General features: G+C 35.0%; 1 protein-coding gene across 6 annotated transcripts in view; it reads right to left on the reverse strand.

Annotated features, from left to right (window-relative positions):
• Positions 1-6,201: 6,201 nt before the first annotated feature.
• Positions 6,202-23,159, reverse strand: part of SLCO1A2 (solute carrier organic anion transporter family member 1A2) — an 80,492-nt gene continuing 63,534 nt past the window's right edge. For all 6 annotated transcript variants that reach the window (XM_060024406.1, XM_060024405.1, XM_060024402.1 and 3 more), the window contains 3 exons: positions 17,725-17,789; positions 17,053-17,170; positions 6,202-11,073 (listed from right to left, as the gene is read on the reverse strand). In XM_060024406.1, the coding sequence (XP_059880389.1) occupies positions 10,857-11,073; positions 17,053-17,170; positions 17,725-17,789 (400 nt within the window). In that variant the 3' untranslated portion in view covers positions 6,202-10,856. The remainder of the gene's footprint in view (positions 11,074-17,052; positions 17,171-17,724; positions 17,790-23,159) is intronic.

The following is a 23,159-nucleotide window of genomic DNA, read 5'->3' on the forward strand; positions in this document are numbered from 1 at the left end:
TATTTTGTAAAGGGAGTGTTGGTAGAAGTAGTTGAAAGGTAGAAATTTAAAAATTATCACTAAAAAACAACAACAAAAACCCACAGACACACCTCTGACTCCCAACCAGTCTCCATTGTTAAACTCGAGGCTGTTTCAAGTTCTATCCTTAGAAGCTTATACCTTTGAATTGAGACTTTGTTTAAATTGGAAGAGATCATATATTTATCAGGTACTTCACAGTAGAAGTGAGATTCTAATCATTTTAAAGCAATAGGTTTTTAAAAGGAGTGGAAATGGAAAACAATGAAGATATTCAGAAAGCAAGGGCAAAGGTAACAGAAAAGTGAGATGATTAGCACCAAAAATCTTTTGTCTATTCCCCATTTTGTTTAAGACTGATCTTACCAATAATGATTCTATACTTTTAAACCCTCTGTAAAAATGTTCCTTTGAGTCACATTCATCTTTAAAAACCCTTCATTTGTTTAATGATTCTAATAATATGTCTGTACTCTGTTTTATATCTGAGTTTGGTTTGGATGATTGCTTTGCCTATTCAGACTGTGTTTTTTATTACCTTTTTATGTCATAATTTTTTGTTGAAGGTCATAAATGTAGTATAGGACAGTTGATACAGAGGTAAATATTTTTCCTACTTGGAGATGAGCATATCTTTCCTTCTACTAGGCCTGTAGCATGGGGTTTCTATCAGGAGTGGGGCTGGATTTGAAGTTTGTTGTTGCTGTGGTTACCCTTAGTGCATCAAGGGCTTCAAATTCCTCTAGGGAAGCCTTGTATTTAGGGTCTACTCCCCATGTGGATTTGGTTCTCCCTTTGCCCTGTTACCCACAAACAATCTGTCTCTTGCTGCTGTCCCCAATTTATCCCACTTTTATTTTTACTGTATGCTTGGGTTTTTTTTTTAATATATATATATTTTTTTAATTTATTTATTTAGTTTTGGCTGTGTTGGGTCTTCGTTGCTGCTCGCGGGCTTTCTCTAGTTGTGTGCTACTCTTCATTGCGGTGCGCCGGCTTCTCACTGCGGTGCTTCTCGTTGCCGAGCAGGGCTCCAGGCGCGTGTGCTTCAGTAGTTGCTGTGCGTGGGCTCAGTAGTTGTGGCGCACGGGCTTAGTTGCTCCGCGGCATGTGGGATCTTCCAGGACCAGGGCTCAAACCCGTGTCCCCTGCATTGGCAGGCGGATTCTTAACCACTGTGCCACCAGGGAAGTCTCTGTATGCTTGTTACCATGGGTGGACGTGGGTATGGAGGAGGGAGACAGGCAGACTGGGTAAACCAGCGTTTGCGGGTGACGTGCCCCTCTCCCAGGAGTGGAGCTTTTCTTCCTGCTTTCCTTCTCAGCTGCAGGAGTTTTCACCAGCACCCTCAAGCTACAGTTTTTGTTGATCATCCCCACTGAAGAGAAAAGCTTCCATTCCTTAGAGGAGAAAAGGGAGACTGGTGTGAGCAGAATGGGAAAAGGAGCTGCTGTTCTGCCCCAGCTGGCACCCCTGGTGTCCTCTCTAACCTCCCCCGAATGGCTGGTGGAGGTTCTGGAGGAATCAGCTGCAAGAGGTGTGAACCCCCTTCTGTTGGCCACCTTCAGGGGCTTCACTTTCTCATGCCAACCCACACTTGGTCTTTAGCAACTCATTAAAAATTTCCATCTGAATCTTGTACTGACTTATTTGGTATTAAGTGGTTTCTGCCTCAAGTCAGTAAATGTTCAAATCCTGCTTCTCCCTGTGGGATCCTGACTCTAGCTATCCAGTTAGCTGTTTATCCACTAACCTCAGCTCACTGATGGGTTCAAGAAAAGTTGTAATTTACATTTTTTCCAGCTTTTTCTTATTATAGGAGTATGGATGCAATACTGTTTCCTGCTCTCTGAATGTCTGAGCTGAAACCAGAAGTCTCACTTTTATTCCCTTGATGTAAAGGAAAGTGTGTTTCAGTTAACTTCAGGAATTTTCAAGACCTAGTTGACTTATATGAGAGTACCTCTCTTCCTTTCCCTCACCTGATGCTAGTCAATAGATTCTCCAATAATTAGGAAATTATCTATTTGGTAAACAATTCTAAGTACAGCTATCATTCTGAAATAGACCTTTCCTAAACTCACTCATTCCACAGGGCCAAGTCATCAGGCAAGAAGTCTTTTATTTTGTTTCTATTGAGTTCCTTCTGTCTTCTCAGTTGAATGTTTTAAGACTGACTGGAAATTTTTTTAAAACAGTGAGTCTGGTTTTGTTATGCTGGATTTTTTACCCAAAGATTTATCCCTAGCACCTGTGCATAAAGAGTTCTAGTGATGTTCACCCAGCAATATCTCCCATATTCTTATGATCTGTTCATTAATATAAAGTCTCCAGACAACTGATAAGAAAATAACAAATAACGCCATTAAGAATAAAGGTGGAAGAAAAGGTGTAATCTTGCAAATACATCTGATGTTTGGGATGACTACAAGAATATTTCCAATGTGGCGAAGTTGCTAGACGTTATTAGGTGTGTACTATGCTGGGTCTGCAAGGGATTTTTCTCCCAGGTCTTAAGGAAACATGCAGAGCTATGAAAAGAATGAGGTTTTCCACACATATTAAAGCCACTTAAATATGTCTTCCCCCATACTAACCATTCTAAGAAACTCAGCATAGTATATCTTTACTTTGGGAAGAATCTCTCTCTCTCTTCCCCTCCCTTCATAATTTCTATTGCTGTCATTTCATTTAGTTATCAAAAATGATACTGGTGAAGGATGTATATTTTTGTTGAAGTATAGTTGACTTACAATATTATATTACTTTCAGGTGAACAACATAGTGATTTGATATTTTTATAGATTACATACCATACAAAGTTATTATAAAATATTTATTATATTCCCTGTGCTCTACATCCCTGTGACTTATTTATTTTATAACTGACAGTTTGTATCTCTTAATCCCCTTCCCCTATTTTGCTCCTCCCCCCGCCTCTCTCTCCTGTGGTAACCACCAGTTTGTTCTCTGTATCTGTGAGCCTGTTTCTGTTTTGTTATATTCATTCACTTGTTTTATTCTTAGATTCCTCACATAAGGAAAAACATACAATATTTATCTCTCTCTGATTTATTTCACTAAGCATAATATACCTTCCAGGCCCATCCATGTTGTCACAAATGGCAAGATTTCATTTTCGTTTTATGGTCGAAAAATATTCCATTGTGTATATGTGTGTGTGTATGTATGTGTGTGTGTGTATATATATATATATATATATATATATATATATATATATATATATATATATATACCACCTCTTCTTTATTCATTCATTCATAAACACTTAGGTTGTTTCCATATTCTGGCTATTGAGAATAATGCTGCTCTGCATGTTGGGGTGCATGTATCTTTCTGAATTCGTGAAGGATGTCTTTTGAATCTGTCAAGCTTGATATATCATTAGGATATGTTAAGTTATTATTTTATTCAGAAATTGACTTCAACAGTGTTGGAGGATGGAAGGAATGAAAAATGCCCACTGAACTGAGAAGGCATTTTGAAACCAAAAAACAAGGCAGGCAGCTCGATATAATTAATGGATCAGTTTATTATAGGGTAACATTCACACGATAGGATTGGGCAGACAACGATCCAGAAGGGTTCACAGCTGCACTCACACTGCCAAGGGGCCACTGGGACGATTTTAGTTGACCTAGGGAAAGGGGTAGTTGCTTGGAAAGAGGACGGGCATTCCTAAGTCAAGATTTATGAATGGGTAACTAGTCTTGTGGATGCTGAGAATACGTCAGGGAAGGTTTCCATCACTGGGGACTAAAGGCTACCTGTTCCTAATGATTAGTAAACAGTGTCTATTAACCGTGAATCCCCTCATGACAGAGAAGTGATTTACTGTACAATACAGTCCTGTGTAGAGTCAGCAGAAGGACAAGAGAAACTGTTAGTGCTCAAGATGGTATCAGTTATGCTAATAGCCATACACATAGGAATTACAGACATCTGAGGGCTTGAAGAGTCTTGTGATTTCCTTTTTATTTTATTCCATTTGATTTTAAAGTAACATTTGCTTGAATTTTTCTTAGGGCTGATTGCAAGAAAAGTTTCATATTTTGTTTTTATCACACACCAGGCTTTACTTCAGTAGCTTTGTTTATAATAAAGCTCTGAGTACTACTTGGGCCATTTCTATAATTTGTATCCTGTATGAGTCACATATATAAGTCATATACACATATAACAGGCTATAAATTTGAGAACAGTTAAAAGGAAAGTAAGTGCCTTGTTTAAAAATATAAAAACAATCTCAGGCAGTTGTTTGTTGGATCCACAATCTCTCGAGTAATAAATTTAAAAATTAGATACATGGTTCATAAATTTAAAAAAATCACTTCCAAGATTTCTTATGCCTACTATGTGGTTGAACAAATGGAAAAGCATTTTAAATATACAATCAATAAAAGAAGCTCTTTGTTTCTATTCATCCTAGAGCAGGAGGTAATAGGAAATCAACATAAATTTCAAGGCTACAATGTTGTGTAATAGCACTTATTAATCTCGACCTAGACATAGGTGAACTTAGTGTAAAATACACTTAGCAATATGCATCTACTCTCTGGATACATAACATCCAACATAATATTCACTTTCTAAAATTTATCAAATATTCAATTGTTTTCTTCCCCTCCTTCCTTTCCTGGTCTTCTCTTTTCTTTCTCTTTCTTTGTCTTGTCCTTTTCCTTCCAGAATAATTCAATCCTGAGCCATTAGATGGGGCCAAGAAAGTAGGTATGTAGGTAGGTGCAGGTGGAGGAAAGCTGTTTAAGGGGAACTACAGGGACCTGAGTGGGTGTAAAAGCCCAGGAGTCCAAGCAGTGTTAGGAGAGTGTCCATAAGAGGGATAGTCTAGCATTGGTGTCAGAATCCAAGGAAGGGTCTATTAGTCGGGTTTTCCAGAGAAACAAAACCAAGAGGAGATAGATGATAGATAGATAGATATAGATAGATATAGATACACAGATAGATAGATAGATAGATATAGATAGATAGATAGTAGGGGGGTAGCCTAGAGACCCAGGGAAGGGTTGGTGTTGCAGTTTTAGTCCAGAGGCAGTCTGCTGGGAGAATTTCTTCTTCCTCAGGGGAAGCCAGTCTTTTTTTATTAAGGCTTTTGACTGATTGGGTGAGGCCCACCCACACTACGGAAGGTAATCTGCTTTACTCAAAGTCTACTGATTTAAATGTTAATTTCATCTAAAAAAGACCTTCACAGAAATATCTAGAATAATGTTTGACCAAATATCTGGATACTATGTCCCAGCCAAGTTGACACACAGCACCGACCATCACAGGAGTATAAGGGGGACATCACACATGGGGCACCCTGCCATGGGTGTCAGACCTGAATAGGGTGCAGAAGACATCACTGTGGGGGAGAGCAGAGTGAAGGCTGGATGTGAGCTGTTGGAACCCGAAAAGGGTGAGAAGGGTTTCCAGGTAGGAAAAGAGCAGCCCAGCAGCACACGGTGTTGGACTCTGTGTGGGGTGAAGAAAGTCTCTGCAAGGAAGAGAGTGGCACCAGGGATGGGAGACTGGTTGTCAATATCACGCTGGCTTAATTCCTTTAGCTTTATAGGTCTTAACATCTGGTGGTGGGCTTCTCCAACTTTACCCTTCAAGATTGCTTTGATTTCTTCTTGGCCCTTTACATTTCCATGTAAAGGCCAAATTAATCTTGTCAATATCCACATTTCAAAAACGACTGGGATTTTGTCTGAGATTTCACTGAACTTATAGATAAAATTTGGGAGAACCGACATCCTTAAAATATTAAATCTCTCAATAAGTGAACATGATGTAGGTCTTAATTTCTTTGAATACTGCTTTGCAGTATTGGGGATAGAGGTCTTAGACACAATAAGATTTATTGCTAGGATTTCAATGTGGTTTTATTTTTTGTTTTTTGTGTTTTTTTGATGCTACACTAAATAATATGCTTTACTAATATCATTTCCTAATTGCTATTGATATATGAACAGCTGCATTTGATTTTGTGGACTGCCCTTGTAACCAGTGAACTTTCTTAAAATTCACTTAATCACGTTGATAGCTCATCTATAGTAACTTGTGGATTTTCTGCAATACAAACGTGTCACTGATAGTTTTATTTTTTGTTTCTTTTCTTATCCTTACAAATTTTAATTCTTTTTCTTCCCATTTCTGTGGCTAGGACATAATGTTGAATAGAAATGGCAATAGTAGCCATTTCCTTCTCACTCCCAACGTCAGCAGGAAAGCTTTATTAAAATTAAATATCCCATTTAACTCTAATGTTTGCAGTAGTGCTTTTTTAAAAAAAGAAATCATGATCATGTCTGAAAGCATATCATATGGAACTTGTGATTTTTTGTTCTCATTCTAAGTAAATTATCACTTTTAATTTTATTATGTATTCATCATTTTGAAAATTTTTATAGGCCTTCCTCTCACATTTGGTAAACTTAAAAGCCTGCAAAACTCAGCCCTTCCACTGCTGGTGGCCTGGCTCTCACTGTCTTCCTGCTACACCGTGTTTCATCATCTTTCATCCCTATGCTTTTGCCTCTTGGTGGCAAGATGGCTTCTTGCTCCTCCTTGAGGCCTAATATCTTCAGTTCCAGAAGGAAAAAGGAAAAAGGGCAAAATGTCTTCCTAGAAAGCTTTGTCTTCTTCTTTTGGAAAGAAATCCCTTACCAATTAGCATGCTTCTGCAATGTTTCCCAAAAACAGAATGGGAAGTTTTTGCAAAAATCTCTGATTACTTAGTGACTCACCATATGTCCATAGGGTTTGAAATTACCTTGTGCTGTTATTTGTCATTCTGTCATTGTTTTCTGTATATATTTATTCACCCTAATAAAATGACACCCACTTGAATTTTAAGGCCTACAACTTAGTTCATCACCACCTTCCTTACATACACACACCAAGACACATATCCTCTAGAACAAAGGACAGAAACAAGAAAAAAATTGCTCAATAAACATCCATTGGACGAAGTGAGAGAGTGACATGGACATATATACACTACCAAATGTAAAATAGATAGCTAGTGGGAAGCAGCCACATAGCACAGGGGGATCAGCTCAGTGCTTTGTGTCCACCTAGAGGGGTGGGATAGGGAGGGTGGGAGGGAGATGCAAGAGGGAGGAGATACGGGGACATATGTATATGTATAGCTGATTCACTTTGTGATACAGCAGCAACTGACACAATATTGTAAAGCAATTATACTCCAATAAAAGATGTTAAAAAATAAACTAAAATAATAAGTAAATAAATGAACACCCATTGGAGAACCTTTGAAAATCTCACAATTGGAGGACTCAGTTCTTCCCTTTCTATAAAATGCCCTATTTTATTTCTTTTATTATTATTGTTTTTGCTGATGTGTATTCTTTATGAAATTTTTTTCATTGTATTTTACATGCAAAAGAGAAAAGAAATCAGAGTACAAAAGGGGCAAAAAGGAAAGGCAAATGCATTGTTCTTTGCTTTTCTTCCTGCTTCCAACGCTACACAGACAACCACTTCTCAGCAGTTCTGATAAGATGTGTTTGCCAATTTTATCTAAATTTATTAAGCTTAAAATATATTTTAACTCCATGCTATAAAATATGAAGAATTCCTCCTTCATGTTTTTTCCCAATTTTTGTGGTTTTTCTATGTACTTATTTTTAAAGTTCCCATAAATATCAGTTATATTGAGAATTATAAATAATATATTAAACCATTTCTAATTCCATAAACCTAGACTCCTCACAGTATTAAATAAGACAATGAACAATCCTAGACTTCCCACTACCGGTTTTCCTGCTGTTTCTCTCCTCTACTTCCGTCTGCTGTGCCTTTACTTCTACCCTATCCTGAGGGAGGACAAATGCTCAGAATAATAACTGACTTCCCTAGGCCTCATGGACTTGAACAACAGAGGTCAGGAGAGGTCACAGAGCACTCCAATACCCACTTTCTCTGATTTTCTTTCCTCCACCAAGAAGTGTCTAGAGAGAACCCTAGACTAAAATGCCATCATTCCCAGCAGGTGATAAGAGTGAGCCCAAGACACTGGGTGCAAAATCATGTCTCTCTGGGCCTACCCTGCTCCACTGAGGGTATTCAAGTGGGTGAACTGTGCACAGAGTTAAGACTCAGCTTTCTCTGATCAACTTAAACCCATCAATAGAAGTCAAGAAAGACCCACAGGTACTCAAGTAAGATTTTGATTCTCCAGTTTGCCTCCATGACAAAGGGTCATGAGGAAGCCCAGTCATGACCCCTCCTAATTTTGACACTCACAGTGTCACCAACACTATCTGTCTTGAAATCTATCAGGACTAACCTCGTTATGTCAGTTACCTAAAAAGTCCCAGAATTCCAGATGACCTCTCATTCCCCTTCTTCTAATTTTCATTCTCTAATTTCCATATACCTCTTATCAACTTTTTCTCTCAGACTCCAATTTTGAAATCTGCCCCCTTTCAGTTTGTCCCCTGGAACTCAGAGTCCCTCATCTCCAAAACTGTCCATATTCTCAAACTCATAAACCAGCATTCTCTTCACGGCTGCAGCCTCACCAAAATCTGGGTTTCTCCTGAGGACAATGCTTCCCCCAAAAGCATCTCATGTGGTAACTGTTGACTTTTTCTCACAACTCTCTGGATATAGGGTGAGTTCTTGCTCCTCTTTTAGCTTCCAGAGCATTCTCCCCATTTCCTCCCTTCCCAAATAAAGCAGCTCCAAGTTTCATGTCATCTGACCCTAACACAGAACTGTCCCTCATCTGCCACACGTCCCCTGAGTTGGAACTCCTCACTTCCAATGGTTTTAGCTCCTCTCTCCAGTGTCAACACTGTTCCTGTCTTGAATCACAGTCTTGATGAAGTCTCAGACTTCGTGAGCAGAGAACTGAACTCTTAAATCTTCCCCCCCAAACCTGTTCTACCCAGTCCTCTCTGTTGCTTTCTCCTTAAATGATGTATCCAGTTCTCAGGAAATCATATTGGTCTGCAAAGTATACATAGACAGTCCCTCAGTTAACTGGCCTATTTCCTGTCTAGCTTGTGGTCTATTTTCTGTCTAACTTGTATTCTTTGAACTTTCAACTCAGAGGTTCCTACCTACATCCCAGGCTCCTTCTAAGTGCATCCTGAATGACAGTTCCTGCCACCCTGTTCTATCCCTGGAGACACTCCCATTCCCTTTATATGACACATAAATAATCAGAGTATATTGACAACCACTTCTCCAATCCTCCCTCTCCACATCTTCCTCACCCTTAAGGGAGTTCTATCATTGCATCTATATTGACTGTCCTTTCAGTGGGAGGGAGAATAAGAAGTAGATAAATATGGCTGTTCATTCTATTCTCTTGAACCAGAAACTCCATATCACCCATAAAGCCTCTTGTGTCTCTAAAATCCTTTCATACTTTTATTGTATCCCTAAGCTACAAAATAATAATAAGGGTAGATCTAGTTTTAAATGTACATCTTGAATTTTCTTAACCTCAGTTCCATAACAGAAGCTACTTTTTAAACAATTCATTCTCTAAGAGGACATAAAGAAAATTTGTGTTTGTGTTCTAACTTAGGACACGTTGGGTGACATAAACATTAGACTAAGGAGGCCTCCTGAATCTGGGAAATTGATTTTTTGGATAACATCTGGCAATACAAACAGCCTTTAAGGACTAGTGTCTTTCGGGACTTCCCTGGTGGGAAGAATCCGCCTGCCAATGCAAGGGATATGGGTTCGAGCCCTGGTCCGGGAAGATCCCACATGCCGCGGAGCAACTAAGCCCATGCACCACAACTACTGTGCCTGCGCTTTAGAGCCCGCCAGCCATAACTACTGAGCCCACGTGCCACTATTACTGAAGCCCACGCACCTAGAGCCCATGCTCTGCAGCAAGAGAAGCCACTGCAATGAGAAGCCCGCGCACCGCAACCAAGAGTAGCCCCTGCTCGACGCAACTAGAGAAATCCCATGCACAGCAACAAAGACCCAATGCAACCAAAAATAAATAAATTAATTAATTAAAAAATACTGAAAAAAAAGGACTAGTGATTTTCTAATATTGACCTTTCACACTTTGACTTAGACATTTGTTTTTAAGAGAGAGTTCAGTTGCCATTGAATTGCTGAAAAAAAATCCAACAATCTTTGCTACATGATTTTTAATTACCTGATTAAGTTTGTCAGTACTCTGAACAAAATGAGCAAATATATGACATGAGTCAAAAAGCAGGGAATGAATTGAAATCAAGTGATGGCATATTAGTGAGTAATCTATTTTAAAAGAATCATGTCTGGAATGAATAGGAAGAGGTAAAGAACAATTCCAAAATAGATTTAAAAGATTTACTCTTCTTTCACATGAAGTGATAAATTTGAATAAAATACTTAAATATTCACATAAGAAGATAAGAATTTCAGTCTTGAAATAATCCTGATATCAAAGCAGAAATTCAATGGAATTAAGTAGATTTTCATAATAGGAAATTTTTAGCATCATGTGGAAAAGATTTGGGAAATATGCCCTTATTTTGCATGAGTGAAAAGAGAAATTGCTGTTTTAACAAGTTAACATAAAAATAAAGCTGTTTCTAATATCCTACTTTGAAGGTTGTTTATAAATGTCCCTCTGAGGAAAATCTCAAATGCCACTGTTCCTTCAGAAATACCATTAGTGAACATTTTTTTACCTTGAGTAAAGAAAAATGTTGAGGTTCTTAAAGACAAGGAAATATTACCTGCAGTAAGTACCTCTATTGATTTTAAAAACAATTAAGTTGTAGTGTGTTCTCCAATTCTGCGAAGCATGATATAACAGAGCATTATAGTTTAGTTTTCAATTCATCATCATTCAAAACTTTGGAATTTTGGTCCGTCTCTTTGCCCTCATTTTCCTTCCCTGTAAACTTGGCCTCAAGCATAGTTTCTGAAGAGGCATTTTCCTCTGGTAGACGATACTTCCTCAAAATAATGAGGATTAAAAAGGCTGGAATATAGCTTGATCCTCTTAGCACTGCTGGCAATCCAAGGTAGATGTATCTATCAAAAAAAGTTAAAACATATTAAAACTTATAGTTTTGCATGTAGTTAATTATTAATATTTTACTCCCATAAGGAGAGCAGCAGCTAATTGTTTTGCACGTCAACCTTATGAATTAACCTCATGAACTCACTTATGAATTCTAATGTTTGTTAAAATGAGTTTTGGGATTTTTTATCCAGACGATTGAAATTTATTTCCCTCTTTGCTAATCTTTTGTTACTGTTTTTATTTTATCTTTTTACATTGAATAGACTCCTCAACTTAAATTTAATACTGACAGGGATAGCAGTTTTATTTCAATATTTAATAAGAATGCTTCCAAAAATCACCACTAATTATAATATTTACTCCTGTGTTTTCTTAGATGATCTTAATCAGGTTAAGGAAGTTTCTTTCTCCTCTTTTGAGTTTGCTCAGAGTTTTAGTTGTGAATTTGTAAAATATCACTAAATCATTTTTCTGTACGTAATTAGAATATCCAAGATTATTATTATAATTCTATAACAAACTCTATTTGTTAGTTTTTATATCTTTTTGGATTCAATTTGATAATTTTTTGCATGTATATTTACAAGTAAAATCAGCTTATACTTTTTTCCTTATACTGAACTTGTCTAATGTCAATATCAAGGTTGCACTAGCTTTGTAAAATGAATTGGGAAATTTTCCCTCTTTTTCCGTTTCTAGGAATAACTTGTATAATGCAGGAATCATCAGTTCATTGAAGGTTTGTAATACTTGCCTTAAAAGCTTCCGGACTTGATGTCTTTGGAAGATGAGAATTTTTGACTGATTCAAATTTTTTAAATGGCTATGAAAATATTCATGTTTTCTATATATTTATAGTAATATTTGATAATACATATTAATCTAGAAAACTATTTAACGTGTTTCCAAATTATTATGTATAAAATTCCCAAGTATCTGTACTTACATTTCCTTTTTAGTTCCTAATAGTGTTTATTTATGCCTCTTCTCTTTCTTTATTTGCCTTTCCAGATTATTGTTATTATTATATTTCAATCTTTTAGAAAACACAGCTTTTTTGGGGTTACCTCTATGGTGTGTAGTCTATTTATTAATTTCTGCTTCTTATATTCATGTTCTACTTCTAAAATTTTCTTTTATTAGGAAACATTTCAAGAATTCAGGAAAAAAAGAGTTAAGCATATTTGTACTCACCATGCAGGTTTTTTAAATGATTAAATTTTGCCATTTTTGTTTCAGACCAGGTTAAAAGAAAATATTTAATTCCTGTGATCCTACTACATTCTAACCCATCCCAGGTGTAACACTATGTTGAATTTTATGGATTTTGTTCCTAGTTTATTTTTATAGCTTTACAAAGTATGCATGTATCCATTCATAATTTATACAATTATTGTATATATTTTTACATTTTAAATAATTGGCATAATACTATATTTTTATTTTGAAAGTTTTTCTATCAGCCCACCATTTTAAAACTAGGCTCATACATGTAGTTCTACATCATTTATTTTTAACTGTTGAACAACACTGTGATGTATGAACATGAAAGCAACTCTTCTGCCCTTTTCCTGTTTGCCCATTTCTGTCCCCCTCTAACTTTAAAACCCTAATTATAGGAATGAAATCACTAAACAATTGAAACTAACTCCTGACTTAACGCTTTCTTTAACGCACACCATGCTTTGCCTAGCCTGTTGATTCTTTTCCTAGTTAAAAAGAAGTAAGAGTGAAGAATTAAATAGATAAAGAATGGTTAGCTCTCTGCTCCCAACAGCTCGCTTAGCAATCCTGCAGGCAGATCATTCAGGCAAGATAACATCCGAAGATACAGTCAGCCAGTCTGCACTCGGTGGGAATGATGCAGAACAATCTCCTGCCTCCATGATTCACTGAGATTCTTCCCACCCTCCCCCTCCCCCCCAACACTTTTTCCTTTAAAAACTGTCATGGCTAAGCAGAATCTTCGGAGTTGGTCTCTGGACACGAGTCCACCTTCTCCCCAGATTGGCAGCTTTTCTGCCTAAAGCACCTTTCCTTTCTACTGACACTGCCTCTCAGTGTATTGGCTTTTGAGTGGCTAGCAGCTGAACCTGAGTTCGGTAGCAAACACACCACGGCTTATTATCCATTTTCCTGTGGGACGCTTTTGTTCAAATGTTTTTAAATATCAACAAAACTGCAACAAACCTTTGTTGCCATGTCTCCTTGTGCATGTGAGCAAGAGTTTCTCTAAAATACGTGTAAGCATCTTAGAGGATGCAGCTTGGTAAATATTGCCCAAAAGTTCTTTTCAATAGTTTTTATTCACCGCCAGCAGTGTATGAGAGTTCCAGATGCTTCCAGTTTCTGTTCTATCATTCTTCACTGTCTATGGTGTTTTCTGTTGCAAACATTTTTAAAAATTTTACACGTAGTCACATTTGATTATTTCTTGCTCTCTGGTTTGTGTTTTTGTTTCAACCCAAACCCAAAGCAGTAAGGATCATAAAGATATTAGGATCTATGGTTGTTGATGACCTATCTGCTATTGGTCTAATTGTTATTTCTTTATAAGCCACATGTTTATTTCTCCTGGTAGTGTTCATGTTTTTTCTTTATCTTGAGCATTTGTAATTTCACTCTGATATGTCTATTAATTTATTCCATTAGGCATTTGAGGTGCACTTTTGATCTGAAAATGTATGACTCTGTTAAATTCTAACGAATTCTAAGCCATTAGTTCTTTTTATCTCTGCCATTTCCTCTATTCTCTGTTCTAGAAAATTTCTGAGATATATCCTTTAATTGCTAATTGGTCTTTAACATTACTTATGTAGTTCATTTTTGTTGAATCAGTTCAAATCATTGATTTACATTCTAGATAAATTCTTCTGTACTCTCTTCCATTTCACCAATTCTTATCTTATGTTGACTTGAAATTTATTATGTATTTAGGATTCTTTTTATTTCACTGCTATCCATTTAATCTCTAATATTTCCAAGAGTTCTTTTTGATATTCTTATTTCTGCTAGAATTTTTTCATAATTTCTTATTCATTTTTTAATGGGCATTATGCCATCAATTTATTATTTTTAAATCTATCGAGCTGGTTAAACATACTTATTTTAAAGTCTTTGTCAGATTCTTATATTAGATTAAATTTAATCTGGAATCAAGTCATGTTTCAATTGGTAGTTTATGTGCTTGTCTTTCTTACTGTTGGATTTATTCATGTATTTTAACATTTCAGTTTACAAGCTCGAGTATTTTGTTGTTGTTCTTTGTTTATTTTGGTTTTCTTTGCTGTTCTATTTCTCTGTATTTACTGCTCCAAATTTGATCATTCTCCCTTTGCTTTTACCTGTCCCCCAGGTTCTTAGGCCTTTCCTAGTTCTTTTCATAGTGATACTGGGAATAATCACAGAGGGAGTAGATCACTCGGTCTAGTTCTTGGGTGTATCTGTATCTTATTCCGTCCTTAGAATCACAGCAATAACGTGCAAAAGGGTTTCTTTTTAAATCTCTTTTACAATGAGGTTTGCATTATTTTCCCATGGTTGCTGTTAGTTGGGTTAAAAAAAATCATGATAGGGCTTCCCTGGTGGCGCAGTGTTTGAGAGTCCACCTGCCGATGCAGGGGACACGGGTTCGTGCCCCGGTCCGGGAAGATCCCACATGCCGTGGAGCGGCTGGGCCCGTGAGCCATGGCCGCTGAGCCTGCACGTCCGGAGCCTGTGCTCCACAACGGGAGAGGCCACAACAGTGAGAGGCCCACGTACCGCAAATAAAAAAAAAAAAAAATCACGATATATCTACCAATAGATAATTTTTGCCCAATTGGATGGTTCAATCTTCTATATTCTCACTAATTTTTCATCTGTATTTTATATTCACTTGTTGTAGAAGTGTGTTGAAATTTTCCTAATTGTAGATTTCTTCTTGTAATTTTGTGAATTTTTGTTTTATATATTTGAGTTTATGTTGACAGATTTATATGGATTCATGATTGTTATATATTTTTGGTGAAGTGCTTTTTTTATTATTAAGTAATACCCTTCTTTAATTCTATTAATTCTTTTCACTTTAAATTCTAATTTGTCTTACAGTCATTAATATAACCACAGAAGCTTGATTTAATATTTGTCTGGTATACATTTTCTGACCTTTATCTTCAACCTTTCTTTGCATTGTATTTTTAGGCTCTCTCTTGTAAACAACATGTAGCTGGAATTTGGAAAACTTCAATATGAAAGGCATTATCTTTTAAGAAGCGAGTTCAATTGGTTTACAATTATTGTGAAACCTGGTATATTTAGGCTTTATTTTCAATTACTTTGTGTGTTTTTATTTTCCTATGCCTTACTTCCATCAAATTTTCCTTAATCCTTTCCCCACTTTTCATTAGATGGTAATAAATGTAAGTGATCATCCTTACATTTTTGGCCAATTTTTAAGTTAATCAGTATTTTGTTCTCAAGAATTGTAAAAGAGTCCTAGATCTTACCTGGATTTTAAGCTAACAAGTTAGCCTGCCATAGCTGCATGGAAACTGGCAGAAGGTACAAGCCTCCTTGGTCAGAGACAAAGGACTTTTTTACAGCAATCAGCACAAGCTTCATGTTCAGGTTAGTTTTCACCCCCCAAGTCCCGAAGTGGGGACACAGGAGACCCAGGTGGATGTTGTGCACACACTGCGTTCGGGTCACAGCTAAGCAATCCTGAGTTTAGGAAATCCCTACCATTTAAATGGGTTGCAAGCAAATCTGCCAACATTTGCCCCAGAGGGGGATGTTACCTTTATCATCCTGGACAGAAAACTCTGCTCCAGAGGAAAAGACCATTTTTATCTTCCAAAGTCACTTACTGTTCAAACATCTTTGAAAAGATAGTTCAGAACAAAAGCTTCTGCTGACAAGATATGCCAAAATTCAAGGAACCCATGAAGAACTGTCTATCAACATGTAACTCTTGTTTCTACATTGTATTAGTTTCTGATGAATTTTCTCATGAGTACACTTCATTGGTCACTCTAATTCACCTGACTGACAGAGGATGGTACCAAATATAATAATTTTGTCTGAAATATCATTTAATCAAAGCTACTATAAACAGGAATCAAAGCAGCAGGATGGGGCCAACCTACACTAGGGATCCTTGGCTTTCCTCAATTGTGATGCAAACCCATTGCATGCACAGTATGTATCTGTGCCCACCTCCATATTACCCCTGTGGAACTTTAGGGGAAAGGGGAACTGATGAAAACATGAATCACATTCTGTCTGCTCTCTTCACAGTTCTTGACATATATCCTTTTACTGATCAAGAGAAGACCTTAGACTATTTTAAATAATGCTAAATCATTTTTAGAAAATGAGTTTTCTTACCGCCCCATAAGGAGAAATTAATATAAATTTAAACAAAATCCAGGTCTCCAAATGGAAAAGAATGTGAACATAAAAAGAGAAAAATGGAAGAGTTTTGTTAAAAAACAGGTTAATATTATCATATGAGGTTTGTTCAAAATCAGGTCTGTTATTAAAAAAAAAATAAAGCTTTAAGAGACATGAAGAATATTGTGCCAGTGAAATTTAATAAGGGAGAAAAAATACCATTTTAGAGCTCAGAAGTGGATAGTGAAAGGAAGTAAGGATTTAACCTAGTAAGATGTTGAAACGATGTAGGATTAAATGGGGATACTTGAGAGTAATATAATTTAGATAGGTAGCTTTTGTACAGCCATGACCTTCAACAATATATTGATTGCAACCAATTTAAGGAACAAGCTTTTGAAAGCCACCCATGCTTATATTTATCAAGTACTTTGAAAATACTGAGGAAATAAAATTCTAGTATATAAATAAGAATTGGAGATACAGTACCACTATCTATTCTGGAAACAAAGGCAAAAGTAATCTAGTCCCTTGACAAAGAAAATGTTAGATATGAATGGTACCGTTTTACACACTGCCTATGCTTAGAAAGCAATTTAAAAAATTATCTTTACCTGAAGTTGGTGGAATCATATATCCTACATGCCCCTGACTCACCACATTTCAAAGTACCCCAGTGTAAACATGTGGAGTCCACTAAAGCTCCAAAATATATAGGTGCGGGAATTCCAGCTACAATTAAAAGGGAGAAAGAAGAATCCATTAGCAAGGTAAGAAGATATATTTTGTTTGGAAACATTTTAACTTTATTCGTAGAACAAATAAAGTTTAACAAAATATACATCTATTGCTTTAAATTTTACTTTTAGAAACTGGAAGTTACTTTTACTGTAAAGTTTTTAGATTATAAAAAATAAGTAATCTGAAGGATAAATGCAAAATAAAAATCATCAGTAGAGAAAAACACTGAATTAATGATTCTTTACATTTTTTTTCTGCAATGTTTTGGGCCAATCACATGCACATTATACTTTAACAAAGCATTTCCTGTTCCTTTGCTTTTCAAATTGCATTGATGAAAAGTAGAATTAAGGTCAGATAGGTCTTTTTCAAATAAAAAAGAGAAGTTCTCTATTTCTTTTTGTTCTTCATTCTCACACTAATTACAAAGTGCTGTTTACAAGCAGAAGGGATATTTGCTAGACTGTTACTCTGAGGGAGTGGTTTCATCTACTTAGTATTTAATAGTGGTCTGATGTGATGTTGGGAAAAATAACTATTTTTACCTAATACCCTTGTGCAAAATGCATGTAATCCCACACCAAGAGACTTCTCTTCAGGCTTGATACACCTAAAAAATAAATGAATTCATAAATTTAAAAAGTAGACATTTAAAATCTACCACAGTTTCTTAAAAGAACTCTTTGTGTGCTAGTAACACACTGAGCCTTAGAAAATTTTCCTGCCTGCTCAGGTCTTGGTTATTCAAGGCCTGATTATCCAGTTCATAACCTTCACAGGAGCCCCACCTCTGGTCCTTGGCATTTTATCCATCACTTTTTGCTCATTCATTTCTATCATAAAGTTATCAAGGAAGAAAATGTTTCATATCAGCTGATTTCTACCCCACTATCCTCTTCTTGAATAGTATTTCTTGATTCTGATGGTTAAAACTTTAGCCTAAAACAAGAACAGTACAACCTAGGTGTATTTAAATTATTTCTATTAACAAAATACAGAAAAGCCAAGAATTTAAAAAAATAAATGTAAGGAGAAAAGAAACCCAGAATAAAAATTTTCAAAGGAAAGTGATGAAAAAAATCCAAAGCAAACATATTTTAAGTGACTTGGTATCTTTTCAAGAGTGGCATAGATTCCTCCATTCTCTCCAGAAATTCCCTGATGTTTTCACTGTTGCCTGAAATTCCTATGAGTAGAAATGAAGACTATAATTCCCCAATGGCACTTTTTGTGCTCCACTCACTTCATCAGCAGCATGGCTACCTGCTCCAAGAATTCACTTGGAGAGTTCCTCTGTATTCCCTTCCCTTCTTTGATTAACTCAAAGCTGAGAAAATGAAAGCAGCTTTCTTCACAAAAGGACGTAGTACATTTTTAGCAAAAACATCATATTATTGGCATTTTCTTGGCATAAATATTTTACCAATTCAAATAACTCTTCAGTGTCATAGACTGAAATACAGTTGATCTGGTCATTATCTATCTAACAAGTAGGTTATTTAGACAGCATCAAGGATTTTACTGAGAAGGAAGTAAGAAAAGCCAGGAGACCTAGCATGACCCTCTTGCTCCCATAGTTACCATTTAATACAGAAAATAGGGCCTTTAAATTTCACTGAAGAATTTTTCTTTCTCCTCTATTTCTAATATACCACCTTATAATCTCACAAAAGTATGAAATCCTTATAGCTAAGAAATTGTAAACAGTTTAAACTGTTCTCCAAATGCTGTCACTATTTGACATTGATAACAACATTAATTCTAGAATCCAGAAATAAGAAAGAAAAATTAAAATTCAAATTATGGGAAAATGCTGAGAGAAATTAAAATAGTTCTTAAAAACTGGCAGAGTAGCATAGATGTTGCATCCCTATACCATCATGGTAGGAGATCCAGGAAGATTCCACAAAAATAGAGAAAAGCATAAGTATATCCATAAAAATTCAGGTGTTAAATCCAACAATGTGATCTTGGCAAGAGCTGGAGGAAGAGAGTAAAGATATGAAGAGATATGAGAGCATGATTAAGTATTCATCTTAATAGAAAGTAGATATTATTACTGAAAAGTTTTGAAATTGATAAGTAAAACAGAAATGTAGCTAAGAATTTCAATAATCAGGCTAGCCATTGGAAAGATTTGACTTTTAAAGCAGCAGAAGAAAATCCAATAAATACAATGGAAAGCAAAAACAGAAGCAAAAAGTCAAATAAATAGAATATATGAAATAAAGTGGCAAAAGAGCCCTATCACATTAATTACAATAAATATAAGTGGGTTAAACTCACCAATCTGAAATTACAAAATCAGATCTAGCATATTGTCTATAAAGTGAAATAGAAGATTGAAGATTGAAAAGAAAGGGAAGGAAAAAGGTGTAACAGGAAGCAGTGAACCAAAAGAAAGCCAGTACTGCAATTTTAATAAGAGACAAAATAGAATTGCCTGAAAGAAATGACTAAAAGATAAAGAAGAAAATTAAGTGCTGCTAATAATAGAAGTATAATGATAAAGACACATTTACATCCTACAATATAGCCTCCAAATATATAAATTAAAAAACTGACAGAATTATAGGAAGAAATACATCAGCAATTTTAAAAGATTTTAACATCCATCTTCAAAAAACTGTTGAATTAAGCAGACCAAAAACAAGCATAGATCTACAAAATTTAGATAACACAGTGATTAACTTCAATCCAAGAAATATGGAAATTGTATATCCAAAATGCAGAAGTTACACTTTCTTTTCAGAAACACATGAAACACTCAAAAATTGAACATGCATTATGCCCCAAAGAAAGCCTCAATATTTCCCCCCAAGCCCCACATCTGTCAGATTATATTCTCTGAACATGAAAATGAAATAACAATAATAAAGGATACCTACAGAAATTTCTCATAGATATGGAAATTATATAACACATAAATAAATTTTTGTGTGGTGGAGCAAACATAAAAGATATTACAAAAGAGTTAGAAGTAAGCTTCATGGAAAATACTAGTTCAGATATAACTAAAGCAATACTTGCAAGGAAATGTATGATTTTATTTACATTAATCAAAATGAGCAAATTATCTAAGTGTTAAACTCAAATAGTTGAATAAAGAAAAATAAAGCAAGCCCAAAAGGAAAAAAATTTTTAAATAAATAAAATAAAGAGCAGAAATAGATGAAATAAAGATTATCAAAGCCAAAAACTGGTTCTTTAAAAAAGAAATATATATATATATATATATATATATATATATATAGATTCTCTGATATATATATCAGAGAATATCAGAATGATAAAAGAATATTATAAACACCATACACTAACAAGTATACAACTGGTGTAAGCAGATATGGAAAATGTGAATAGACACTAACATTAAATAAATGAAAATAATAACCAAGTATCACTGACCAAATAAGCCCAAAGTACAAATAGTTTTACAGGTGAATTCATAAAACTTTCAACAAACAGATATTTAATGCAAGTTGTTCCAGAAGTTTAAAAATAGAAAATTTATTAATTTATTTTGTGGGCCTAGAAAGATTCCAAAAAAAACAAACAAAAAAGAATAGAAAATAAAAGGTACGTTTTACTTATCAACATAGATATAATAATTTTAAATAAATTATTATCTAAATCAAATCATATATAAAAAAATATTGTGATTAAGTATGGTTTTTCTTAGATATGCAAGCAGTTCAATGTAGAAAAAACCTATCACTTTTTTCCACTACACTAAAAGTACTGAGTTGGAAGATTATATGTAAATTTTTTCCTAGATGAAGAAAAATATATTGATAGTTGAATACTGATTCTATTATTAAAAACTCAGAAACTAGATGAAAACTCATACTAAAAATCTATAGCAAGCATCATATTTAATGGAAAAATTTTACACGGTTTCCATTAAAATTAGAAAAGAACAAGAATACTCACTATCACCAAATAGTTTAACACAGTTTTGGAGGTCCAAGCTGATGCTGTAAGAAAAGTTTTAAAACCTAAGATGTGTAAGGTTTGGAAGTGAAGAGATAAAACTCTCCATATGTGCACATATGGTTTTGTTGATATGTAACAAAATCAACAAGTTATTAGAAAAATAAGAAAAGTTGCTGGATAAAAAGTAAACTTTAAAAAATCAACAGCATTCCTCTAAACCAACAATAACCAACTAGAAAATATAAAAGAAAATAACACCATGTTAAATTACAAATAAGTACATGTCCATATATGTATGTTTGGATATATATGGGTACATATATATTTGCAATTGTACATGGTGACATTTTGTGTGTGTATATACATATTATATGTGTGTGTGTGTAGTATCTATAAAGGAAATTTTAAATAAATGGAAAAATATTCCATGTTCACAAATATTTGATGTCAGAGTTTCTCCAATTAATATATAGAATCCATACAATCAAATTCATATGTGAGTATAAAGATCCATGCATTGATAGCTAAATCAATTTAGGAAGAAAAGAATAAAGGAAGAGTGAAGGTGAAAGTGTTGGGTGGGTGAGGAAGAGCTAGTGTATGAGACATTAACATATGCAATGTCACTGGTATGAGAACAAATAAACTGTGGAACAGAATAAGAATGAAAATGGCCCATGTTATATAAAAACTTTAAATACGATAAAGATGACACCACAAATCAATGGAATAAAGACCTCTCATTTGTGCTATGATGCTGGGAAAGCTACTTAATTTTTTGGAGAAAAATAACACTGAATATCTCTCTCTCTTGAGCCACACATAAAGATAGACTTGTGATGACTTAAAGAACTAGGTAAAGCTGTATAGCTGGTAGGATAAAATTTAGGGGAATACTTTTATAAATTAGGAATATGGGAACCCTTTTGAAATGTGACTCCCCAATACACAAACCCTAAGGCAAGAAAATTGTTAGATTTCACTACAACAAAATTTAGGATTTAATTTCATAAAAAATACTATGAAAAAATTCAAAGGAAAGATGAGAGACCAGGAAAAGATAATTGTAGCAAGTAAACAATATTTCATTAATGTCTATAATTCACCAAGAAAAGTATAGGAATTATAATGAAAATGGGCAAAAATAATGAATAAGCATCTTGAAGCAGAAGCATTAATAGCTAGAAAAAAGTTTGAAGAAATTCTTAAACTCATTGAATTAGGAAATCACATATTAAAACATCAGTGAGCTACCATTTTACACCCATTGGAAGAGTCAAAGTCAGAAAGTTTAATAATTCTAAGTGTTGGTGAGGCTATAAGGAAGTAGAAATTCCCATGCATTTATGGTACGAGAATAACTCATAAGTACTAGCAGTACTTGGTGAATTTATGTATTCATGTGCCTTTTGAACCAAAACAAATTTATGGCACAACACTATTTGTGTGAATATAAAACACAATACACAAAAAACTTAATATTTTACAAAGGAAAATACGTATTTAAGAACATATGTCTATCATATTAATATAGATGTTGGTGGTAACAGGAAGTGGGGAATGGAATGAAAAAAATTAAAATAAAGTGAAATAAAACAAGAGGGAAACCTTACCTCACCTAGGATAAACTATGAACTGAGAATTATGATCAACTTCACTCTGCTTCAAGATGAAGAAAAGAGAAAACAATGCACTTTGCTTACTAGGCATGTTTAGAATTGTTTACAAGGCATGAAGCTGCTGTAATTGGAAAAATACATGTAATAAACCTAAGTCTGAATCCTAGCTCTGCTATTTCCTATTTTCAGTAAGCCCTTCAATGTTTGTGTCTCACAGTAGCCTTATAAGACAGTTGAGCATTCATTATATATCCATTTTTTAATTAAAGATAAAAGGAGCTCAGAAAGATCAATTGACCTGCCTTTTGCCCTGTGGGTAGTAATTGGTGAACCTGAGACTTCCGACAGCTTTAAACTCTGCTGTCCTATAGGTTGAACTATAAGAAATGACAGCTAGGCAACCACTCTGTACTAGGAAAATGATC

Source organism: Delphinus delphis, chromosome 11, assembly GCF_949987515.2.
Source record: "Delphinus delphis chromosome 11, mDelDel1.2, whole genome shotgun sequence".
NCBI classification, from domain to species: domain Eukaryota; kingdom Metazoa; phylum Chordata; class Mammalia; order Artiodactyla; family Delphinidae; genus Delphinus; species Delphinus delphis.